Here is a 24,573-nt window from a genome sequence, read left to right as displayed (position 1 = left end):
GCGGCACCGCCCGCCCGCGCCTGCGCCCTGCGCCCGCCTCTCCTCTCTTCCCCTCCCCTCTCTTCTCTCGTCTCGTCGCCTCGCCTCGTCGCACCGCGACGCTGCTGCCGGGGGGCGGGGCGGCGGCCGGCGGGCAGCGCGGCGCTCCCGGAGCTGAGGTACCGCCGGCGCGACCCCGCCGCCGGGAGCGTACCGGCCTCGGGGGGTCGTTGGGCGCGCGCAGCCGGGCGGGACGCGGCGAAGGCCGCGCGGGGTCCGGCGGCGGAGCTCAGCCCCGCGGCTGGGCGCTGACGGGGGGCGGAGGGCCGCGGCCTGCGGCGGGCTGAGGTGGGGCTGCGACCGGCGGCGCGGGGCGTTCGCAGTTCGCTTCCCCTCTCCGTGTCGGGGATAAGGAGGAGCGCCGGGCTTTGCCGGTGGAAGGACACGCAGCGGGGCTTCTCGTCTTGCCGTCCGCCGCAGGTGTGAGCTTGCGTGCGGAAGCATTGCTTCCTACTGTAAGGACTTGTTGGGCTTTTTTTTTTTTTTTTCTTGGAAAGAAATGAAAAGCCCTTTTGGCTTCAGTTTGAGTATTGCCGTGTTTCACTGATCATTATTGTACTGAAGTGACGCTGCTTCACCTCCCTGCCTGCCCAGAAGGCACCCAGCTGAAGGCGCTGACAGGCCCTTCCGCGTGGCCCCGCCCGCACGCGGGCTTAGGGGTGCATGGGACCTCTGGAGATCATCCGATCCAACGCCCTGCTTAAGCAGGTTCCCTGCAGCAGAACGCGCAGGAAAGTGTCCGGATGGGTCTTGAATATCTCCAGAGGAGATGCTGTGCGCAGCCTGTTCTGCTGCTCTGTCGCTTTGAAGTTGAGGGAGTGCTTCGTCTGCACTGCACTCCGTGTCTTTATAGCCTTGCTCCTTTATGAGCCTTGAACCTCCATCTGTTCGAGCCTTATGGAGGAGTTCAGAACTCTTTTGGGGCCTGTTTTACACAGGCCACGCGCCCTGCAGACAGATACCCCAAAGAGGAATGCTGTACATATCACTGCCTTTGTCTTTTTCTTCAAGCCATCAGCAGTTACAGGCTGACAAAAAAAAAATGAGACTTAGTCACTTAGTATTTTGCCCCGTGGAATGTGCTTCTGAAGGTTGCATCTTTAGTGATTCTAACTTGCAAAGCATGATTACATTCAGCCTGGAGAAGAGAAGGCTGCGAGGTGACCTGATAGAAGCCTTTCAATATTTAAAGGGGAGCTACAGGAAAGAAGGGGACACACTATTTCTGTGTCTGTGGTGGCAGAACAAGGGGAAATGGTTTCAAGCTCAAATAGGGTAGATTTAGGTTAGGTATAAGGAAAAAATCTTTCCCAGTGAGGGTAGTGAGGCACTGGACCAGGTTACCTAGTGTTTTGATTGATGCCCGGACTATGGAGACTTTCAAGGCAAAGTTGGATCAGGCCCTGGGCAACCTGATCTAATTGTGGTGTCCCTATTCATTGCAGGGGAGTTGGTCTAGACGGCCTTCAGAGGTCCCTTCCAACTCTAAGGATTCAATGATTCTATTCTATGATTAGGATTTTCTTTCTTTTGTTTTTTTAATTAGGGAAATGTCACACAGAGGCTGCTGACCTCCAGCCCTGCAGAGAGCTGCTCTGTCAGGCAAGCATGTTGGTGAGGCAGATCTAAATACTGAAGAGGTGTTATCCCCTGCTGAAATGGCCCTGCCCTGTTATGGCTTTGTAGTAAATCTAGCAGGACTGTATGCATTTTTATTTTTCTCTTCTGTAGTGAATGTGTATGCACATTAATGTATTCAGCTATAATTTACTCAGTCAGCTGTTCTGATTTCTGACTCCAAAGTAGCTGATAACTCATAATAAAACTGTATGAATAGATTGCATGAAGTCCTAGTAAAATATTACCAAGTCTGTTTTAAGATTCTCACAGTTTGTATCTTGTCAATTTGTATGCTGTTTTATTTTATTTTTTATTTCCCATATTACACATGCCCTTTGGTTTCTTTCCTCCTGATATTAAAACTGACAGAGATACATAGCACTGGGGGTTGTTACGTGCTTTATGCGAGTAAAAATTCAATCACAAAAATGAAGAAAATACTGCTTTGTCAAAAAAGACATTTTCTAAGTATACCCACTGCCATTACTCATTTCTCTGCTAAAAGGTTGTACACGTCTGCACTGCTGCTTCAAAGCCCAGCTTTAGCACACCTTCAGTGTGTATGTACCATCAGTGCTACCTGTACGTTCACTCTTGCTCAACATACATGCTGAAAGCATGCCATTGTTATGGTCTCTGAATGCACTCTAGGCGTACCCTTTGATCCTGCATGAAGGAAAAACTGTAGAATCCATTAGCAAAATTTCTGTTTGGAACCACACAGTGGTGTCAGGTCCCACCTGTAAGTATTTTTTGTTGGTCCTTCACAAGTAATCAGGACACACTAATACCACAAAGTAGAAAATAGGTAATTCAAACAAGAAGGATCTCAGTTATTACTCAGTATCTAATAATTTTCCCTTTTTTGGGGAATCTGTTGTTCTCTTCACTGTAGCCAAAAGTTCTCAAATCATGTCTTAAGTATTTCAAAATAGGTGAATATGCGTCTTTACAGGGGCTGCTACAGAATAAACATGCCACTTTTTAGTGTACTTAAGTTGATTTCTGTTACCTAAAGTAGGTCACTTAGGAGAAACCTGCTGTCACAAATGAAACCAATTTGTACTCGTTCCTTTTATCTTGGAAGAAACTTCTGAGGACTTAGTTTAGGACTTAGGACTCGAGGACAAGTCTTTTTGGTGTTTAAAAAAATGAGAATTGAATTGCAAGAGTAATCTGTACTTACGAATGCTACAGTTTTGTAAGCCTGCCTTTCTCAGTAGTATTTTACTGGCTAGGATTTCATTTATCCTGGAGAACTCATAGCCTCTCCAAAGTGAGAAACATCGTTAGGGAAAAGAAGCAATAGTTCTGCTAGTAAAAGACAGCAGGCAAAATATATTATAAGTTCTTGCGTACACTTTGGCCCCCTCCCATCTTCATCTTTCAATTTTTCATATTTTGAGCACTGATGGTGGCTGTCAGTACTGCAACAAGATGAAAAGAGCAGAAGTAGAACTGAACTAGGATGGTCATTCTTACTCAGTTGCCTCTCAGCCCATTCTTGAAAGGACTTGTTATCAAACGTATTTTTCAGATGCTGAGCAAATTGTAGCCTTCTCTTAAAATCAGTGTTGCTCTTGGTTACTAATCAGTATTTCACAGCAGTACTGCATCTATGTTATTTTATTGTTTACTTCCCTGAGGTGAAGAGAGCTGCTTTTTTCCCTAGGCTTATGTCCTCCTTTGGTGGTGAATCCTAAGATCTCTGTCTTTCCAAGAATATATCAGCATATGGTGAAATACTTGCTGAACTTGGAAAATTCAAATCTTATAGATAGCTGTGGGGGTATTCTGACTTTGGGTAGCTAGCAGCAAATACTTAATACGTCATGGCAAAGTTGGTTTTCATTGGTATGCAAGTTATGGCATGGCTATTGCTCTTACTGTGCTATATGTAGAACATCAGAAATCTTAATAATACTCCTCAAATCTCATAAGGAAACTGATATATCCACAGCAGTGTGGGGTCTTCATGCCCTCATATTTCAGTATTATCAGTATGAGTTTTCAAGAATAAGATTGCCGTAAACGTGACGTCACTTCTTGCAGTCCTCTTTTTTTTTCACATGAAGTTGCATCTATTGCTCAACTTAACCATGAAGTGGGAAGATTGCTATTGGAAGCGTAAACAAAACAGTTTTGCTTTCTCTCTGTAATCTGTCTCAGCAAAACTCAGGAGAAGCAAAGTTGTTATATGTTCAGGTGAGTAGTATGAAATGTTTCTTACCAGCATAAATTCCATCCCTTTCTACTTTGAAGTGTTCTGTGACCAGATGAATCTGTTTGAGGCTATTTACATTCTGTAGCCTTACAGAATCCTGGGTCACATAAATCTGATCACTGTGCTGCAAAGTCCAGCTGTTATTTAGAGAGGGTCAAGGAATGGAGGAGTAACCGCTTGTCCTTTTTACTTACTGGGCAGTTGAGCTAGTTTGCCTTGTGCAAGTGCTTGAAGATGAGCTGAAAATTAAAGGTTTTTGTTGTTCTTATCTTTTTCTACCTTGGGAGTTTTTGTTGGTTTTTGAAACTTTGCAACCTGTGCTGTTGTCATTCTGAAATTGATGGTATGAATTCCAATTTAGATGGGAGCTTGTTTGTTGTTTTTTTCCTTTAATTGGAAGGCAGGGTGAGGTTATGCTTTCTTTTCAGAAAGCCACCTTCCTGCTGAATGGTTAAAAAGAGAAAAAAAAGATCATTAATCTAAGCAAAGATCAACTCTTAGAATTTAATCTGTTTCTTACTACTCACTTCTTTAACTGAAGTCATTCTGTTGTTGTGGAGCTTTTCTTAAAAAGCTAGTATGGACTAGAATTAATTTTTTGTATGAAAGAATAGAAGCACAGCATCAAAACTTTGACATCTTTGTAATTATTAAACAAAAATTAATAGAAATCTACAGAGACAAACAAACAACTTTAAAATTATTTAATGTCTGTGGTCTCCAAGGCCAATCTGAAAAAGCTGAGAAAATACAGTTATTTTTGCATAATCATCCAAATAGGATGGATCAAGTTAAACAGGTTGAACGAAATGATTTTATAAAAGTAGCATCAAGTTTCTCTTGTACAGCATCCAATTATTTCTGCATAATATTTTATGAGAGATTAGATATCTTTGCTAGTGTCTGGTTCTACAAGTCTTCCCTGAGATACACTTAGTCCTTGTCAGTGCCAGTTGTCACTGAGGACGACTTCATTACATCACTTAATGCTAAGCCTTATGAGCTAAGGTTGTTCAGCTCTTTATTGTACTGGCTGAAAAGAGGGTGCTCCTGCTAGGCTCTTGCAGTGGAAGGCCAGATTCCATAGCAGCAGTTGGAGGGCTATCAGCATTCAGAGCACCATGAATTTGTTTGTGTGCTATTGTGGTTGCACTTGAGGAAATGTAAACTGCAAGCTTGCAGTTCTGTATATTTTGTTGGAAAATGTTACAAGCGGACTTGAGATCAGAAAATTCCATTCTCCTTCAGTCAGACAATTTTCAAATAGTTTATTTCAGTAGTGTTCTCTTTGGGACCATTGTTAGGTCTTTGTTTTGTTTTGTTTTTTGCATACTCACCCGGGCAGTTAAAGCCAGGCTGTGAAGGCATCTATGTGTCTCACTGCCACAGAGTGCATTTCTGGAAAATTGCTTGGAAATCAATAGGATGCAGTTATTGTTAGCACGCTGGTCTGTTCTGACAGAGCTGTTTTAAGACTGTGGACCAATTCCTCACCATTTATTTCTGCAGGTACATGGAGCAAACAACCCAGGAATGACAGTGTGACGTAGTTAAGATTAGTGCAGAGATGATGGTGCTTAAGGAGGGACAGTGTAGGAGCTGAAAATAGCAGCACTCTCCCTCAGATGCAATTGTGAAAAATGGATGTCCCAGAATGAGGTATTGTAAGAGAGAGAAACTTCAAGACTGATGATGAGAAAAAAGTGCACAGTTTGGGTGTGTCAAGCTGGGGAGGCGTCACCCCATGCCGGGAATTTAGGCTCAGAAGATTTCCACAGCAGCTTAGCCTTGTAGCTTTAACAAAAGCTATATAATTGTGTAACAAGGTATACAGCACCATGCTGTAGCTCTTTGTGTAGTTTGTTGTTTCTGTGTAAAACCTTTCCACAAATATCTGGTCTTTTGCTCATTACTATATATATGAAATATGTGTCAGTATTGACCTATTTCAGACATGGCTCTTCGTGAGTCTGTGATATTCTGTGTTTAGGAAAACCTACTCTTTCCAAATGTGAATTGGCATTTCAGTAGCTAGACTTTGACAGTTGTGTGTGAGAAGCTGCGAGTCACAGTTCAGGCTGAGGTACACATTAGGAAAATGTAGCTTATCGTTTCACTTCAAATATGCTTCATTATTTCATTTTGTTTTCCACAGTGGAAGTCCAAAAATAAAAGAACAATGAAAGGAATCTACCTTCATTCTCCATGTTTTCTCTGCTCCTATGGTACTTAATTATACCACTTACCCTTTTTATAGTAATGTTAGAATATACTAGTTTCCCTTGCCTTACTGCTACAGAGGTAGTTCCCACAGATGTTACAAAGCTCGGAGAAAGCTCCACAACTCATACAAGAATAGATCTGGAGAGCAAAAGCAAATCTTATGAAAAAGATGACATTTTACATTAGCTCTAGACTGGCATGTTGAAATTTTGTCAGGATTGCATATTACAACTGTGCACTAAAATCCCCATAACTTGTATTCTCTTCCATTTTTGCACTTAATTCAGAGCTAGGTAATGTCTTTTGTACTTATATTTGTTAGACAGCAAAGTTCAAATTTGACAGTGACATATGAGCTGTGAACTAGTGTGATACTCTAATAAAAGCTTGCAGGCTTAAGGCACCCACACAGGAATAGAAAGTGAAGTAAATGATACCAGTCTCCCCTGACCTCATAAACTGATGCTGGATCTTATGTCAATTCTGTATGGGAATACTCCAACACATAAGGACACAGCTTAAATACAACATTTTTTTGTTACCTTTCCCAGACTTAGCTTCATTCTTCTTATTTCATAGTATTCACAGCTGCAGTTCATTTCACTTCCTGATTGCAGCAGGAGTGATTTAGAAGTATATTGCAGACTTTTATGTTGCTTGTTTCTCCAGCTGTAAGTTAATGAATGTTAGTGCTGGCAAGTCATTCTGATTTTTGCATATGCAAAATGAATATAAAACAAACAAGTCTGACCAGGGAGGACTGAAAATACCCTTTTGTTTGCAAGCTTTCCCCATGTTTCTCTCTGAAAGAAGGTAAGGCACAGAAAAGATAGATAAAATACAGAATTCATCAGATATTTTATGTGTATACAGCTAGACATTTAATACTATACTACATTGTCTTACCTTAGCAGCAGTCATGCATTATGCAATAGCAAAAATCCTTGACAAAGTAGAATCATACTTTTCATAAACAAGGTTGTGGTTAGAACATGTCAAATGCAGTAGAATGTCCTGTCCTTAATGTATTTTGTAAAGGTTTTCAGGTAAGGTATTTGACCAATGTGTTTAAAAAAGTCTTTAGATTGCAATGCAGTCATTAAGACTTGTTTACTGCTGTACAAAGCAAATGTTTTGTAGTCCTTTGCAGCAAGCTCTATTAGGTAAAATGCATGTTTTATCTTTTTTTTTACCGTTTTTTTCCAAGCAATTGATTATTTTCTTCAAGAATTTGTGTGTAAATAGATACATGCATATATATTACTTGTAACTGTTTAATAATGTATGTGTCTATGCGTATGTGTATCTCTAGATATTCAGTATACATATATATTTCTTTTTGCATTTTAGAGCTGTGATGGACAGTCACCAGGCAGAAGTTCAGAGTTTGAAGCTAGATAATGATTCAGTTATAGAAGGAGTAAGTGACCAGGTACTGGTGGCAGTTGTGCTCAGTTTCACTTTCATTGCTGCTCTGATATATACGCTTTTCAGGTGAGAATATGTTGATAGGAATTGATCAACGTGCTTGGGTTTGTCAAATTCTAACTTTCTCAACAAACTGAAAAATATACAACACTTATTTTGTGACATGAAGGAAATGATTATTTGATCATTTACTGTTTAACCAGTTGCTCAGTCGAGTTCGTAATTTAATTCAAAGTTAGAATTAAATGATGAATTTCTCAAATCTCACGTCTAACATTTCTATATGTTCATCATTCTTTACTACTGAAAAAAACTAAATTCACAAACTGGTTGGTGTGTTGTATTTCATTACTAAGTAGAGATTTATTAATAATGACTGCACAATTAAGGTTGAATATAATCCTTCAATGCACATGCTAGTTGAATTCTCATAAATAAATAGGCTGATGTATTTATTTATGAAAATATTTGGAAAACAGTGGATTTTATTATACTTTCTGTGAAAGAAAAGAGTAAGTCCAGAATGAAAGAACTTTAAAGGTCAAGTAATCAAACCTTACTTGTAGTTCCAGAGTTTTTCCTTACAACCTAACAAACACTAGCCTGTATGCTTTTGGGAAAATAAATCTGAGCTTCAGACTGGCTTTTTATTGATTTTAGTTTTTATTGATTTTAATGCATGTCTGTAGAGTTATGAAGGCAATTTTAATAATTTAGGGGACTGAATATTAGTGATGCATTGGCATTATCCAGGGAGGACCTGTCTGTATGAGAAGTACTGGCAAGGTAGGGTGTTTTTGAGAGCATGCCATGAAATTCACCAGGAGCTGAAAAGCTTAGTTAAAATGCAGGGCAGTGCTGCAGTTCACAACCAGGAACTTTAGAGAAGTTAACACACATCCACATGCTTTTCCTGCTGAGGCTGTTTCAGTTATTTAAATGACATAACAATGCTTCTCTTCCCTTAGGAGTCTTCTCCCTCTTGTGCTTTTGTTATCCCTTGGTGTGTTATTCTTAGCACATGTGACTTGAACTTGAAGTTTTCAGTTAATGTTTAAAACCAAAATGTTTACTATTTATAATGGAAGATAAATTAAGAACATAAAAGAAAGTGAGCAAAATAAGGTTGGTCAGCAGTGGGCAAGGGCAGTGGAAATTTGCTTAGGATTAGTGTTCAGGAAGATGATAAGTTGATGATGGAGGGTTATGCAGGAAGGAGGGGGAGGATTTGTTACTTTCTACCTGTATCAGACTGTCTGTGGATCCTGGTACGTGCCCTGCTGGTTTATCTTCTAGAATGGTGAACAAATTTGAGCAAAAAGTTCCTGTATTCTAAAAGTCTACAAAAAATTTATTTCTGCATGATATAACTGACTGCTGTAGGTCTTGTCAGCATCTTCTTAGATATACACTTTGCCTTCTGTAGCCTTTGAATGTTGTCTGTATTAAGCAGTGTTTTTCCCTGAAATTCTTTGTGCTGTCTCCATCAAAATCTGTGCATTATAAAATCCCAACAGTACATGAAGTACAATAATATATGGCAGTGGAGGAGAGACAGGAGACAGAAGAAGGATTTTCTTATTTGTCCCTGGTTATCTTTGTGTTTTCTATTCTGTGTTCATTGCCCCCTTGTCTTTGCTACCAATGTTAACTTGGGTAGAAATAGGTCCTGAGCACAAACGTGTGAAGGAAGGCTTAGGAGAGTGAGTATAATTGCAGGAACTAAATAAAAAAAATGCTAGAGAAGGGAAAGCAGGCAGCATGGAGTCATAAAACCACAGAATATTATGGATTTGAAGGTCCTTAAAGATGATCCAGTTCCAGCCCCTGTCGTGAGCAGGGCTGCCCCCCATCAGCTCAGCTGCCCAGGGCCCCATCCAACCTGGCCTTGAGTGCCTCCAGGAATGGGACACCACAGCTTCTTTGGGCAGCTGTGCCAGGGCCTCACCACCCTCGAGTGAACAAATTCCTCCCAACATTCATCTAAAATCTTCCCTCTTTTACTTTAAAGCAATTACACCTTTGTCCTGTCACTACATGCCCTTGCAAAAAGGGCCTGTTCCAGAAAATCTAGGAAGAGACAAAAGCTGAATATGGAAAGAATTTTTAGGGGGTATTGCTACTCTTCTTTTTTATAATGGAAAATTCAAGGAAGCATGACATTAGGGCAGGAGTGGGAAGTCTTTGCTTTTGGTTTTGAAACTTAATTACTAATTACCAAGTTACTAAAAACCAAGTCACAGATGTTTAGGTCTGTTTCTGTAAGGAACTTTTGTTGACCCTGTATGTTTTAGAGTTGTTCATTTAGATGAAATGCAGCCAGATTTTTACTATCATCTTTTAAATATCATAAATAAATATCGTCACATTGCAAATGAATACATAAGGTTTGATATAAAATGTGGTTAGTACTTTCAGCAGAAATCAGGTCTTTATCCTTGGAGGAAAAAACAACAATAATGACAAAAAAACAATTGTGGTGCCAGTCTGAACATGTCCCGTCCCTCACTTCCCATGCATGACAGCTCACACTGAACGAATAGGCAGCCTTCCTCCTGGTAGTGATAGTTTTGTGGGGCTCTTTGTAAGACATGGTACAGTCTTGCCATGTTATGATATTTCTTTCCTCGAGTTACGGGGTTTAAAACTCAGAAACAAGGAAAGTAGTTTACTTCTAACCTTATCTCTTTCTGACTTGTATTAAGCTAGGCAGATGTCTCTAGTTACGTAGCACTATTCCAACTTACTTTCTCATACTAACAGCACAACAGAAGCTGTGATTGCGATGTGCCTTGAACGCTGTCCGTCCCCTTCTGGACATTGTGCAGTGTTCTGCCAGTGAAGCATCTGATGCATAAGCAACAGATGTTCTACTTCTGTGCCTCTACAGTCGCACATGTTGAAGATAATATGTAATACCAGACTGAAGTCATGTATGTAAATCATTTGCACCAAGATGAAGTGCAAGATATGCCCTGTTAACTTCAGTTTGTCTTTTTTAGATAACACCGGTAACAAATTTGCAATTAGTTGTTTATGAGGGAATCAAGGTGAACAGGCTTGTAATTCACACTTCCTGTTACATGTGGTTTGCTTTGAATTTCAATATGTATCAAACTTTTGACAAAACAAAGGTGCAAAACATGCCAATTTGTAGAGTCCAGACAGGAAAATACTGTTAAACATGTAACTTGTATTACAACTTCCACAAGATCTGATTTGTGAAGTGTAAGCATGTCATATAGTTTTCATTTTTCATTCGCTACTACATTACTGCTAAATAAATGCAATTTTTGCAAGTAATCACAGTATTGTTAGCCTGAAAATACAGTTTTATTTCTGTTCCTCTTTGAAGAAAGAATAAAGGAGAAAACGTTACAGCAATAATGCAGTGTTGTGATTTCTTTCATCAAATGAAGGAAATATTGCAGATGGGCCTAGAGATACTGAGGAATTTGCATAAACGGATTCAGAAAAAGTTGTGAAAATTCAACCAGTTCAACCTTCAGCTCTGACACAGGATCAGGCTGCCTAGGTCACTCCTGGAATCAGTATAACACATTCTTCAATTTAACTTTTAGCAAGACATGGCTCACAGTACCCTGAGGTAATCTTGTCTGATTTGGTGCACTTAGTAGTTTGAAATGGTTTACCACCAACCTTAGATAACTGTGGAAAATAGTTAATCATATCTATTAGATTGAAAGATTTATCTTGCTTCCTCTCCATAACCAGTCTCCCATACAAGGTCCCATTTCTTCTGTTTTTCTCTAACATTTTACAAATGTCAGCAGTATCAATCTTATCATTCTCTTCTGAACTTTCTTGAATTTTCCTACATCTTTTTATGCATTTTGCTCAAAATGGAAGACACAACCCATCTGAGACCTCTGCAGTGCTGAGCAGAATGTATTACTAGTTAAATCCATGTGGATAAATAAAACAATGTTGTTAACTTTTATTTATTGTAACTTAACACCTCTTAATGTTGTCAGCACCATGTCTACTTCCAATCCCATTCCTGTTGTGCTTCTGAATTTTAATATATCCAGCCTCCTTTCTTCAGTGTCTTTCCTCTTTATCTTGATGTTTCTAACCTGTAGTTTTCTTGCCAGTAGAGTCTGCAGAGATTTCTTTTTATATCCAATCTGCTGATAGTTACGTAAAGTCAACATTCTAAAGCAAATTTGCCTACCCTTATGTAAAGGTGGATTCATCTTTAGTGTAGCAGATAAACCTGAAGTAGTTCAGGTTTTTCAGTCCATCATAACTTATGTAGTAAGTGGGAGGGGGGGGAAAGGAATTTACAAGTAATCCAGTTTGTAAAATGTTGCACAAAAATGAGGAATCTAGACACTTTTTCTGCATGATGAATATTAAATCTTTCAAGCAGCTGATGTTTTTTTGTTTTGTTTTGTTTTTTTGCAGGCTGATGGGATAATTTTATTTTTCAGATCAAAATTGAGTTTTAAAATGGGTTAGTAATTGATTATGGAAACTTAGGGAAAATTTGCTGCTGTACAGCTTGCTGGCTAGAGTTACTTTAGAATCTTTTTCCTTAATTATTTGTGTACTTCCTTTAAAATGCTTTATTGCAGGAAATAATTATTTTTTCCCTTTTGTTTGAATCATTTTTTTCAGTCAGTTGTTTTTCAGTGTTGGTTCACAGTGTTTGTGTTTCTTACTGCTTATATTTCCTTTCACAGGAATGAACACCAGAACATACATCCAGAAAATCAAGAGCTAGTACGAGCTCTTCGGCAGCAGCTTCAAACTGAGCAGGTGCTTTGCTGAGCATTGGAATCATTCTCAGTCTGGTTTGGGGCAGTGTAGGCTTCTCTCCAAGGTTCTGGAAAAAAACTGTCTTGAGAATCTTTGAACTTTACTTACCATACAGAGGCAACTTTAAAATTGATCAAACAATGAGATGATGTAGGTTTTTTTTAATGAGTAAGTCAAGTCATTACAAGATGTAACTGGTTGTTTTTTCAGACCAGCTTTTGCCACAAGGTGGAGTGTGTTAGGTTATGTTGTGTGATTCCTGCAGTGCTCCTGGGAGTTTGGTGGTGAAGAAAAGGAAATCTGGAGAACAACTTGCTGCCACAGGACAATGTTTAGATGTTTAAAAGGATAAGTTGTATAGCAGAATAATGGTACAGCAGCCAGAGCAAGGCAACAGGGTTTGCACACAATTCTGGCGTGCAGATGAGAGGCTAATGTGTAGCCACATTATTAGCAGTTGCTGAGTCCCAAACCTAGAATGAGAAAAGCCATATTTATTGGACAGTGTTCAGAGGAGTCTTTAATCATTCTTGAAATAGTGACAGATTTTTTTTTACAAGAATACATATTAAAGTAGAGGAAACATACAACAAATTGGGGAGGGAAAAACGGGTCATAGCAGTGATGTACACAAGCTGGTGTCAGTGTTTGAGAACCCTAAATTATGGAGTTGGCAAGCAGTGCAATTTAAGTGCTTGATTTGGGACAAAGCTATTTAGAAAAATAGTGTGGACCTGAGCTGATACTAGTGCTTCAGTATGCCTTGCCTAATGTATTCTACTTAGTGCGAAGGACCTGAAGGCTTCTACCTTTCTGGTCTTTAACTGGATTGAAGCTCTTACATATGTAACAGGTGAAGGGGAAAGTATTGTGCTTGTCACCAGAGGCACATGCTTAGTGAAACAGTTTTTGCATTTAAGCATGTTTGATTTTTTAATTTCAAATTAGTTGCGTTTTATTTAGTTTTGCATTTGAATATTCAACTTACAGGGTTTTTTTGGTTTTTTTTTTAATTTAAGTTCAGTGGAATTATTATATAATAAATAGTATCTCTGGCATTTCCTATTTCTCTTCTGTCCCAGTAGGATGCTTCTAATGGTGACAGACATCGCTTCTATACAGACATGTCTTGTCCAGTCTGTTTGCAACAAGCTACATTTCCCATAGAAACAAACTGTGGGCATCTCTTCTGTGGTAAGTTGGAAAACTCTGACTTCCAAAGATAAAACCAGAACAGAAGCAGAAACTTCTGGCAGTAGTACTGTCACCGCAATGGAAAGCTTTGCTGGATTTTAACTGCTTATTTTCACATCTGTGTTAAAAATAATTGTTATATAACTTGTTCATAAAATGCATGTTAAGAAATACTTACTTCCAGAATGTGCTGGAATTTTTTCTATGCTCTCAGAATTGAAAATGCATTCAAAAGCATTGTGGACATTATTTCCTGATACTGAAAAACAGCAGGGATTGAAATACACTTGGAAAAGTACCATTTTAAAAACTAGCTTAGAAAAAAATTTAAAAAAATCTGCTTGATGTTATCATCACAGAGGATTTTGTTTGTTTTGTAGAAGTCCTGTGGAATTACCACTAGCTTAAAATGCTTAAAATATTTGCCTGTCTTTGATGCCCAGTTGTTTGAATTGAGAAATACAAATAGAAAAGCTCTACATAGCATTTTGCTTCCTCTCAATATAATTATTTCACTGCAGTTGTCTAGTTTTATAGTGTATATAATGCTTAGTTGTAGGAAAAAAAATTACAGATATGGAAAACAGTAAGAGAAAATAGATTTTCTCTTTTTTTTTTTCACCCATTAAAGCTCTGATTTTAAAACCAGGTTTTCAGGATTAATTTTACATGTCTTGATATTTTTATCATTTCTAACTTTTCAGTTCTTAACAGTTTTAATTATCTGTTTTCTGAATTAATGGTTAAGATGTTTTCTGTTTTTTCAGAAAATAGTATCTTAAAATTAATGATGATATTGAACCTGTTCAGGATTTTTCTGATTAGTAGTGGTGAATTTGAATGCATCTATTCTTTGTATCTTCAATGAACACTATATTGAAAATCACACATCTTTGTTGTTTTGCTGATGCTTATCGTATCATTTCATGCAATTATGTTTTAACTCAGAAGTGTCAATGTCTGTAATTTATGTTTGTCAGGTTCCTGCATTATTGCATACTGGAGATATGGATCATGGCTTGGTGCCATCCGTTGTCCAATTTGCAGACAAACGGTAATGTTTTAAGTAATCCTGGGCCTTATGGTTTAGCAACCTACTGCAGTTTATCAAAGAAATGCATTGTGCTTATATTTGAGCTGCCTTATTAAGACTGATAGAAGAAGGAATCTGAGAAGCTGAAAGTACATGGATATGTGAGATGTAGATGGTGGGCATTGTTTTTTAAACTTTTTGCTTTTGCAAATAAGAAGTGTGAGAAAAATACAAACTAAGAAAAACTCAAATTTCAGGGAATAGCACTGGTTATCCAGATTCTGTAAAGGAGTATAGAAAAACAGAAAAATATAGGATCTTAGCTATGATTCTTCTCTGCTTTGTGTTTGGGATGTTAAACAACTTTCTAAACCAGAACTTGTATCTGAGAAACCTGGCTGGTCTGGAAGACTTCCAGTAGTTAAAATACTACTGGTTTATAAGAAGTGTCCTCTTCCTTCCTGTTATCCCTGCCAAACAGAACACACACAAAACTGTCAATTTCTTATTTTGGTCCTACTTTTAGTCTTTATTAATTTTAACTTTCTAGAGGAAGCATATTAACTTACTCCCTTCAGTACTCCATATTAACTTACGTTGTTACTTTGAAATATGTTCTTGCAATTCACTAACGCTCAATCTTTGAGTATCATTCTGTTTTAACAAAAGTATCTTCATGTTTTAACAGTGGAAACACTGCAGAGTTATGTAATTCTTTAGAAGTTACTAGCATGCTTTGTGGCACTGCTCATGCATTATATTCTGTTTTGTTTTGGTGTATTAGCAGGACCACAAGAAGACAGATAAAGGAAAGAGAAATAGGTATTCCTAGAGAATACATGAGTTTTGAGTATGGCCCATGAGGAGGGAGAGAAGGTATAGAAGATGGAAAAGCTGAAACTAAGATATTTTGAAGAGTTTCTTTTCTTTAATGTCTCCCTGTAGATAGATACTCTTTTGTCATCCTCTGAGTAATAAATACATTGGATGGGATTACTTTCATGATTATGCATTCATTCTTACCCCTCTCATAAGGTAATGAAAGTGAAGCATCACTAAAGTGAGAAACGGAGGTGTATATACATGAACAACATGAGTCACACAGAAGGATTATAGCAGTGTTGGAACTGGAATGTAGCTCTGCTTATGCTGTTATTTTCCAAGTGTGACTGCTGCATTTAAAATCTCCTATGAGACCATACCTTGCATTACACTCTCAAAAGCTGTTAGGAGTCCATTCTCTTGAAACACATGATTTAATAAAACATCAGAACTCTTAAAGAAACATTCTTTTTAAAACTCATTTATCTTGACATGAAATGTAACGAAATGAATAAATGTTGTTCAACAACCAAGTAATGGTTTCATGCTTGGGAGAAAGGAGACCTTCCTTCTGAATGTTACTTTTTTTTCCCCCTTTTGATTTAACACAGAGCTGGGAATTACTAGCTGTTAGAGCCGTTAGCTGGTTTTCAAAACTTCCAACGGTGGGTAGAGAGAACTTCTGAAGATCATTTTAATTTAAGTATAAAGATTTTCTGTTTGCTATGATAAGCTAAGTTTTTATGGCAGAACATGTTTTCAAATACAAGACTTCTTAGAAGCTCCTAAACAGAAAAATGAGACACGAAAACATATTCATGTATTTTTGTTTGCATGATAGTTAGTTCAAAAACATAAGTGAATTATCTGTGCTTACAAGAGATATAAAGGCTGTTGTCTTTTTACTACTGTCTTTTGTTATTTACCTTGGTTTTGGTACGATTGTCCACAGGGAGAAATACGAAGTTTTGCTTGTTTGTGGAAATGCAAAGTGATTCTAAATGTGACAGAGAATGGCCGCAGTGGATGCTCTACTTCCTTTTTGGGTTAAAGAAATGAAATTAGGTTAATATGTGAAATTTATTCTCTGAATCATCTATCTCACTTGTGCTACAGTAAAGTACTCTTAGAGGGAAGATTCTTATGCGCATTTTTAAGGATCTTTTAAAAATGCATGAATATTCTTTAAAGAGTTTTAGACAAATAACTTGTTAAAACATAAAAGTTGTATCCATGTAAGTATTAGTAGTCTTCATTTTAGTTTGATAATAGTTAACACAAAGTTTGTTCTGCGTAATTAACTGAAGATATACTGTAATATATTGTAATTCTCAATATCTGCACTTAAGAGATGGTTGAACATGTACCAAAATCTTCCTGCTGTGCCTAGGTGACATTATTTTTACCACTCTTCAGTGAAGATCAGCAAGGTGCAGTGCAAGTATTACAAGATGTTAATGACTACAATCGGAGATTCTCAGGACAACCCAGATCTGTAAGTTTGGGGTAAATTTGGGTGGAGGTCAGTAATTTCAGGGGATGATTAACAGCATTTGAATAACTTTTTTTCCCCCCACTGAATTTTCTATTTGTGATATATACAGACTATGCAGGTTTTTCTTAGGACAGGTATATCCAGCCTGCAGGTCACATACAACGCTGGACAGCTAGTAATACAGCGTCACAAGATTGTAAAATTTTGATATTTATTATGTGATTGTAGGCAGTATTTTTCAAGAGTCTGTTTTGCATAGCTTGAGTGTGGACTGCAGAGGTGACAACATAATGCTGTGCAGGGTTGGACACAGGGCAGTGCTAATTGCCTCCCCTGCACACCCCACATACTCAGTTGAATTAAAACTCACGTGTATTGTACATTACATGTGGTTGTGCAGCCTAGGGAGAAAAAAGCAGTAACTGCTGATGATACTATTGCAACCTACCAACAGATGTGCCTGTGAAGACACGCATTTCTTATTATTAAGCTGACATATAAGTTGTCTTGTTTAATTATTAAACTTGGGCTTGTGTTATTTCATAAAATAAATCGATGTGTTAACACTTTCACTGCGGAAGAGATATTCAGAATACTCATGCAGTACTGACAAATCTTGTAGTTTTTAACATCTCAAAAAACTTACAAGAAGTCTATAATATCTTATGATTTTTTTTAATTAGTTTTGAAACTAATGATGAGTGTTTCTGCTGTTCTGACCACGTGGGGGCAATGTACAAGTAATAATCACCTTGTGTCAGTTTGCTGATCCAAGCATGTTAAAGGCTGGTTTACAGAGGACAATCATTGTACCTGCATTTATTCACATATATATGTATCATATATATATTTATTTGTAGATTGATGGAATCATGTATTTAGCAGCCACCTTTTTTTTTTTTTTTTTTGCATGAAAGTAACACAATGAGTTAACTGTTCTATGATAAAATCTAAAATACAGATAAAAGGGAAGTACAAGAGAAAAAAACAGTATATATTTCAAAATATTGTAATTAATGTATATTAAAACATTGTTACATGCATGCAATAACTATGTTATATATTATATATGTGGCCCAAGACAATTCCTCTTCATTCATTGTGGCACAGGAAAGTCAAAAGGCTGGACATTCATGCCTTAGGAAATCCATGATTATATGGTTAATAGAGTCACAGAACCATAAAATTGTTTGGATTGGGAGAGACCTTAAAGTCCATCCAGTTCCAGTCCCCTTGATTTGGGACATGCAGCAGATCAGGCTGCCCAGGACTCCATCCAACCTGGCTTTGAATGCCTCCAGGAATGGAGTGATTAAGTTAGATAAATTAAGTTAAATTGAGACAGGTCTACAAGCTTGAAATGTACTTACTTGGAAGTTTCCACAAAGATATTACATTTCTGTTGTGAACAAGAATTGCTAATAAGCCTTGGATTCCTTTTTTCTGTGTCAACCTACTTCTTGAAATGTAAGTCCTTACTTTGAAAGGATTTAATAACTAGTAAAAATGCTTAATGAAATAAATGAGCTGTAAGAAAAAATGCTCCCCTGATTAATCTCTTTAAATTGATCAGAAGAGTCTGAAGTTCTACTGTGCCTTTCTTCAGATTTCAAGCTGTATGCTGTTTTCATTTTTATTTTTTTTTCCCCACTGGGTTATATTACAGTGTGTATTTTGACCTCTGAGTGAAGGAAGCAGGATTTTTTTTTTTTTTTAATAAATAGCTAAGAGACATGGTTGAAGTTCTGTGAACTTGAGAAACTCAACCTTTGACTTGAGAAAGTCAACCTGTCTTCTCTGTGCATGTCTTGACTCGTGAAATGAAATATATGTATGTGGGTGCCAATAACTTTGATATACTGCTTGTTGTCAGCTGTTCATTGGATTTGGATGCACATATGTAATGGTTTTCCAACCTTTTGCCTTGTCTGGGCTGCACTGAGTAAAGAGAAATTGTCTTGGACAGCATATACGTAAGATACTCTGAAAGTAATTGCTCCTATTTACTTCCATGGAAACTGCAGTAGATACAAGAGCACAGTAACATTATTTGATAGAGCATGTTCTCAGCTATGAAACACTATTTTTCAACACAGTCACCACCATTAGCTGTGCATTTCCAGCATTTCCACCAGCAATGAACAAGAGGCTGCTCATAACAGTCTGCACCACCTGAGATGACCCATTGCTGCTGTCACCACTGCTGAAATGCACCACTCGCTGCCTCACTGTGCTCACATCCACTGTTTGCTCTCCATAATCCTTCACAAGTGTGGTGAATATCAGTGGATGCCCTTTTTTCTGCATGGAGGAATTCAGTGACACAGCTTTGTTTCATACGCACTGCCATGTCAGATGACATTGTGTCAGAGTGCCCCTCTGCTACCCTCTGTCACACAGCAACAACATGTAATGGGGTATTGGTGGGAAGATTCACCCTCTGCTGCCATAATGTCAGTGTCTGCCTCTGGCATCATGGGTCAGTGTAATAAAAAGGAGGCATTGCTTTTGGTGCAGCTGTTGAAATAATGAAACATTGCTAAGGGAAAAATTACAGTCTCAAGAGACAAATGATTTTTGGTTTGTGTTCTTAAGCTATGCATCTGATCCAGAATAGATAGAAACTAATTTTTAGGCTTCAGCAGACCTCTCTGAGGGCTGTATGTCTACTAGTCAATAAACTGTCCTGGGTTATCCCAGAAGCCCACACCGAGGCCCTAACCTGGGTTAGATGAATTGTTTTCTAATTATACATGATGTGTTGCCTTAACCACATATAATATCCCTTTCTTAAGAACTTTCTCAGTGTTGGAAATAACTCCTTTTGATATCATAGCTCTGTATACAGTAGAAATTGATTCAGTGCAAAAAATACCTATTTTCTCTTGTGCAGTCTCTCATTTAAGATGATAGAACTATAGTGAAAAATAAAAATAGAAGGATCCAGTGATGGGTTAATTTAAAGGTTCTTTAGTTTACGTGGAAGTTTGATCCTCTGGTAGCTTTTGAGAATCACCATATATCATGAGGAAAGATGTGTCATGTTTCTGAAGAAATGCAATCTCTTCTACTTTAACTACTTTTTTTTTTCTAGGAATCTGTAGTTCTCTTCTGATCAAACTTCAGTAACTCTGTTTGCTATTTCTTGTTTCTATGTAGTTTGTTTTCCTTCACTGCTTTCTCTTCTTAATAGATAATGTACTTAGTGACAAATGATATGTATGTTTTACTATGAGCAATATAGTTTGTGGCTGTTGCTTGAAAATGTAAATATTCTAACAGTGACTTATAACCCAGCAAAGTTAAATGTAGAGCATTTGGTGGTCATTGTTCTTGCAAATGAACAGATACCTAAGCTGTAATGCAGTAATAGGAACTTCACACTGAAAAAAGACTAAATGTTAACTCTTTGCTTGTTTCTTCATAGATTATGGAAAGAATTATGGATCTGCCCACTCTGCTGCGGCATGCATTCAGGGAGATGTTTTCTGTTGGAGGCCTCTTCTGGATGTTTCGCATCAGAATATTCCTCTGTTTGTTTGGAGCCTTTCTCTACTTGGCATCACCTCTGGATTTTCTTCCTGAAGCGCTTTTTGGAATTCTGGGGTTCTTGGATGATTTCTTTGTCATTTTCCTTCTGCTGATATATATTTCCATCATGTACCGAGAAGTGGTAACCCAGCGGCTGAATAGATGAAATGGCTGAAAGTCACCTAGTCACAGAGATGGAATGTTTCAAAAAGAAAACCATGAGTATGGAATAGCAAGGTGCCTATGTACAGTTTCAGTAGTTATAATTCCATAGCTTCTAGTTGATCATCTTATACAAATATGAAAGGTTAGTGTGTGGTGATGCTTAACTGGAATCTTTAACTTTTGTATTACATATGCTTCATAATGATGAGGTCAGTTTTAAGATGTAATGAACTACCTTCATCTGCTTATATTTGATGAACAATTGTATGAGATCAAAGCAGAAAACACCTCTTTTGAAGTGATTTCTGAAAAAAAGGGATTCTAGTAAAGAACTTAAAGGAAAAAAAGATATGTTTGGTACTCTAGACATGCATAAAGAAATTTAAAACTTCTTCACAAGACAATTGTCAGTATGTTTAATGTCTCACTGTTGTGGGCTTTTAAAAGTAGCTTTGTGTATCTTTGTGGAAGAAATCAAATGATCGCAGTACCATTACTACCTGCAGTTTGCTACTGTCCGCTTGCTTCACAGAAACAAGGGGAACACCTCAGTATTGCTTGAGCTGCAGTATGTACAGTTGCATGCAATTCGTACGATTTTATTTTTATATTTTATAATAATGCACTCGCCGTATGATCTACAAGGAGAAACCTATGTTATACATGCCAGACTGGCTAGTGCTGTGTTTTTTAATGGGAGCATGTTTTTCTTTTCTTCTGAAACTTGTTTATTTAGTGGGTATGTACCTTGAAAGTGTTTTTTTTTTTAATGCAGCTTTAGGTCAGTGCAGTGTATCTTCATTGGACGTTTGCATGCCTTTAGCTGCATTAAGCATTTAGGTAGTTGAAAGAACCCTGAGATTTTAGGCAGTGATTATAGAAGTCACAACTGGATGTTTACACTACAGAACTTTACCAGACCGTACATTTTCAACATGAATATTAATCAACTTAGATATGAGGCGTTTAATTTTCCCTAGGGGTTTTCTTGTTTGATTGACTGATTGATTTTGATGTGGGTAGAGGGTATTTTGAATTAACTTTAAAAAGATCTTTGAGTAGGGACCACAAAAAAAAAAAAGTCCTGAAAATGTTTTCAAAATGACTGGGCTATTGATGATCCAATCCCTAAAGGTTTTGTTTTGTTTTGTTTTGTTTTGTTTTTTTGGTTGGTTTCTTTTAGGGGGATGGTAGAGAGGTGTTGTTTTAGTGGTCGTGTTTTTTAGCTTTAATTTTTCTTTCTGGGGGGAGGGAGTGTTCTGTTTTTTGTTTGGTTGGTTTTGCTTTTTTATTTTCTGTTGAATTTCAGTATAGGCTATCAGAGCTACAGAATTCATTTGAAAATATTTTCATTTTGTGAAAGGGAATGCCACTAGAAAGCTCAAAAATATTCTGTATCTGTGTAAATTTTAGTTAGAAAACTTAGGACAGATACTTAGTTAGGAAAGATAATTGTCATTTTACTTTGACTTCCTGAGTACTTGAAAGACTATGATGAGACAGGTGATTCTTTGCATGTTTACATATTATTCTATGAGACTTAAAATGAGAGGGACCTTCTCACAGCTTCTCTGTGTTGCCCATGTAGGCACCTTTCCACAGCTTCTAGTACCTAGGCTGAGAGAGTTGGGGCTGTTCAGCATGAAGAAGAGAAGACTCCAGGTAGACCATATAGTGGCCTTTCAGTAACTAAAGGGGTCTGTAAGGAAGAAGGGGACAGACTCTTCAGCAGAGTCTGCTGTGATAGCACGAGAGGAAATGGTTTCAAACTAAAAGAGGAGAGATATATGGGATATTCATAAACTTAGGTAAAGCAAGATAATAATTTAGAATGTTAGATAAGGCAAGATTTTGTAGTTTTGCTATAGGCAATATTTTTGTTGTTGTTGTTGTTTCCCCTCAAGAGATCCAGCTGAGTGCAAACTCCAGAAAGTATTTTTAATCAAGTAAATTTAACACCTCTGGAGTTTGGCTTGTGCGTCAAGTGAACTGCTGTTGTAGGACAACTGTAGGAGTCTGTTCATAGAATCTCTCCATCTAGTACCTCCCACATGTGTTTATCCTTTGATTGTGGTTATAGTTTTTGTCATGACTCTCTAGATCTAGAGTGGACAGAGATGCACGTGAAACTGTTTTCAGTGAGCTCCCTAGTTCCACATGATACTTTGAAGAAGTTCATGGAGAAATAACCTAAGGAGTCTGTTCCTGAAGAACAGACCTTTTGTGCCTGAAAGCTTGTACATACCACATCCACACAGATACATAAGGTTTACCTGTATTCTGTTCACCATTTTCTGCTAGCCAGAATGATTTCACTTGGAGTCCTCTGCTTATTTTTGAGTGTTGAGTAAGATTGTAAGCTTTAATTCAGCACAACACCTGACAGAATTAGGATCATCCTGTCTTTTCACCAATGTGTGCTTTTTTTTTTTCTTTCAGTGGTTCTTCAAGACACTAGTGAACAGTATTATGACTTGCTCAGGCTTTTCTTTTTTTTGAACAGTTGCAGTGTGAAGCTGCAACTGACGAGCAGTGCAGGGCTGCTGCTCTCCAGGCAAGTCTGAACTAGCTCTAGGTTCACTTCTTGGGTGCTGCTATCATATTCAGCTTAATTGAAGCTGTAGAGCTCCCAAGAAGCTGGAGGTAAATACATGACCATTTAATATTCCTTAAGTATATACTTCCAAGTTATTCTGGTAGTAATGTTCAATGTAAGTGCTACACCTGAGCACTAGCTCCAGAAAAGAAATACATAATGCTTTGAGGGGAGCAAACATCACTGCAGTTTTGTTGAATGGAATGGGGCTGATGTCACTAAGTGAGAGAAGGAGACAGGCTTTAGTAGAAAAGAAGCAATATGGGGGAAAATAGAGTTCTTCAGAGATTATTAAGGCTTCACTAAAATCTGTGAAATATTTCATTATTTCAGCAGTATTAACAAAAAGGAAAATTTATGTTTCAGAATTCTTGCCGAATAACTTGTAGCATCTCAAGGCCTAATGATAACCCTTATCACAAGCACTGTATAACACAGTCTGTTTCTATGTTGTTTGTGACTCGCACCATTGATGCCTGGGAGGATAGGGCAGAGTGGTGTACTTTGGGGATGCAATTTTGCAATAGGTTTTGTAGAACTGTAACAGAGACCTGTGTGTTACACTAGATTTTTAAGACAAAAAGATTTAAACCTACTTCTTGTTATTTTAATGATAATAAATTGGTATTAAAGTAAGAGATTCTCTTGATTTATTTTACTGGCTTTCTGTCTGTGAATGTCTTTATTCCTTCTTTTCTCCTTCACCAGCCTGTTGACAGCTCTGCTACAGTCTTGACTGATTATTATGTTATGTCTGGATATCCTGTCCACAGGCTCTAACTCTTTACAGCCTTATTGTTACCATCATGGAAATTACAATCTCTGAGGCCTTAGTCCCAAAACTATATTGGTACATTAAATGTCTTTTCCTTGAACAATCCAGCTGATGTCTTCAGGTCCTTCTGATCCTTTCTGGATGGGTTTTTCTCCAGCCTCTCATGCCTCAGTCTCTGCTTATAACTAAGGCAGTCTCATAGGACCTAAACTTTCAGGATGCTGAGTATAGACAATTATTAAGCATGTTCAGATGTCAATTCTCCACACAAACAAAATTGTAAAGTAGGAAGAGGAGTGGCTCATTAGTGAGCTAAACTGAAAAAAACAGAACCTAGTCTCTTTAATTTTAAAGGCTGGTGTGACACAAAGAAGTGGATGTGAATGGCCTGTGCTGCAATCCTTCATTTCATGAATGTTCCTGGCTATTGGAAAGATATGATTTATTCTGATAAGAGATGGGCCAAGTTAGGCCAAGTTAGGCCAAGGTGTTTCATCACAGAAAGTAAGGTTGGCAGGGACCTTTCAGTGGTTGGAACCAATGAGTCCATTGGTTCCAACCACTGCTCCATCGGAACACCCAGAGTAGACTGCCCGGGCCCATGTCTCTCCAAGGATGAGGCTCCACAGCCTCTCTGGGGAACTTG

The 24,573-nt window shown here is 37.9% G+C and overlaps 1 protein-coding gene across 10 annotated transcripts; it reads left to right on the top strand.

Moving 5' to 3' along the window:
• The first annotated feature begins 32 nt into the window (after nucleotides 1-32).
• RNF170 (ring finger protein 170) lies at nucleotides 33-23,808 on the top strand. Of its 10 annotated transcripts, XM_090131461.1 has the most exons (10): nucleotides 74-158; nucleotides 5,393-5,542; nucleotides 6,039-6,108; nucleotides 7,457-7,600; nucleotides 12,241-12,316; nucleotides 13,402-13,510; nucleotides 14,491-14,564; nucleotides 15,977-16,030; nucleotides 16,756-16,860; nucleotides 20,288-23,808. In XM_090131461.1, exons 4-10 carry the CDS (start codon nucleotides 7,464-7,466, stop codon nucleotides 20,555-20,557), a joined length of 825 nt encoding a protein of 274 aa, XP_089987587.1. In that variant the 5' UTR covers nucleotides 74-158; nucleotides 5,393-5,542; nucleotides 6,039-6,108; nucleotides 7,457-7,463; the 3' UTR covers nucleotides 20,558-23,808. The 10 variants fall into 10 exon arrangements, with proteins under 10 accessions (XP_089987586.1, XP_089987594.1, XP_089987588.1 ...); XM_090131462.1 differs by lacking the exon at nucleotides 5,393-5,542 and having other exon boundaries at nucleotides 67-158; XM_090131459.1 differs by lacking the exon at nucleotides 6,039-6,108.
• Nucleotides 23,809-24,573: the final 765 nt, after the last annotated feature.

The sequence above is a fragment of the Phasianus colchicus genome, chromosome Z (genome assembly GCF_987193195.1).
Source record: "Phasianus colchicus chromosome Z, bPhaCol1.hap1.1, whole genome shotgun sequence".
Taxonomy (NCBI): Eukaryota; Metazoa; Chordata; class Aves; order Galliformes; family Phasianidae; genus Phasianus; species Phasianus colchicus.
This window is presented reverse-complemented; position numbering and strand designations above follow the sequence as displayed.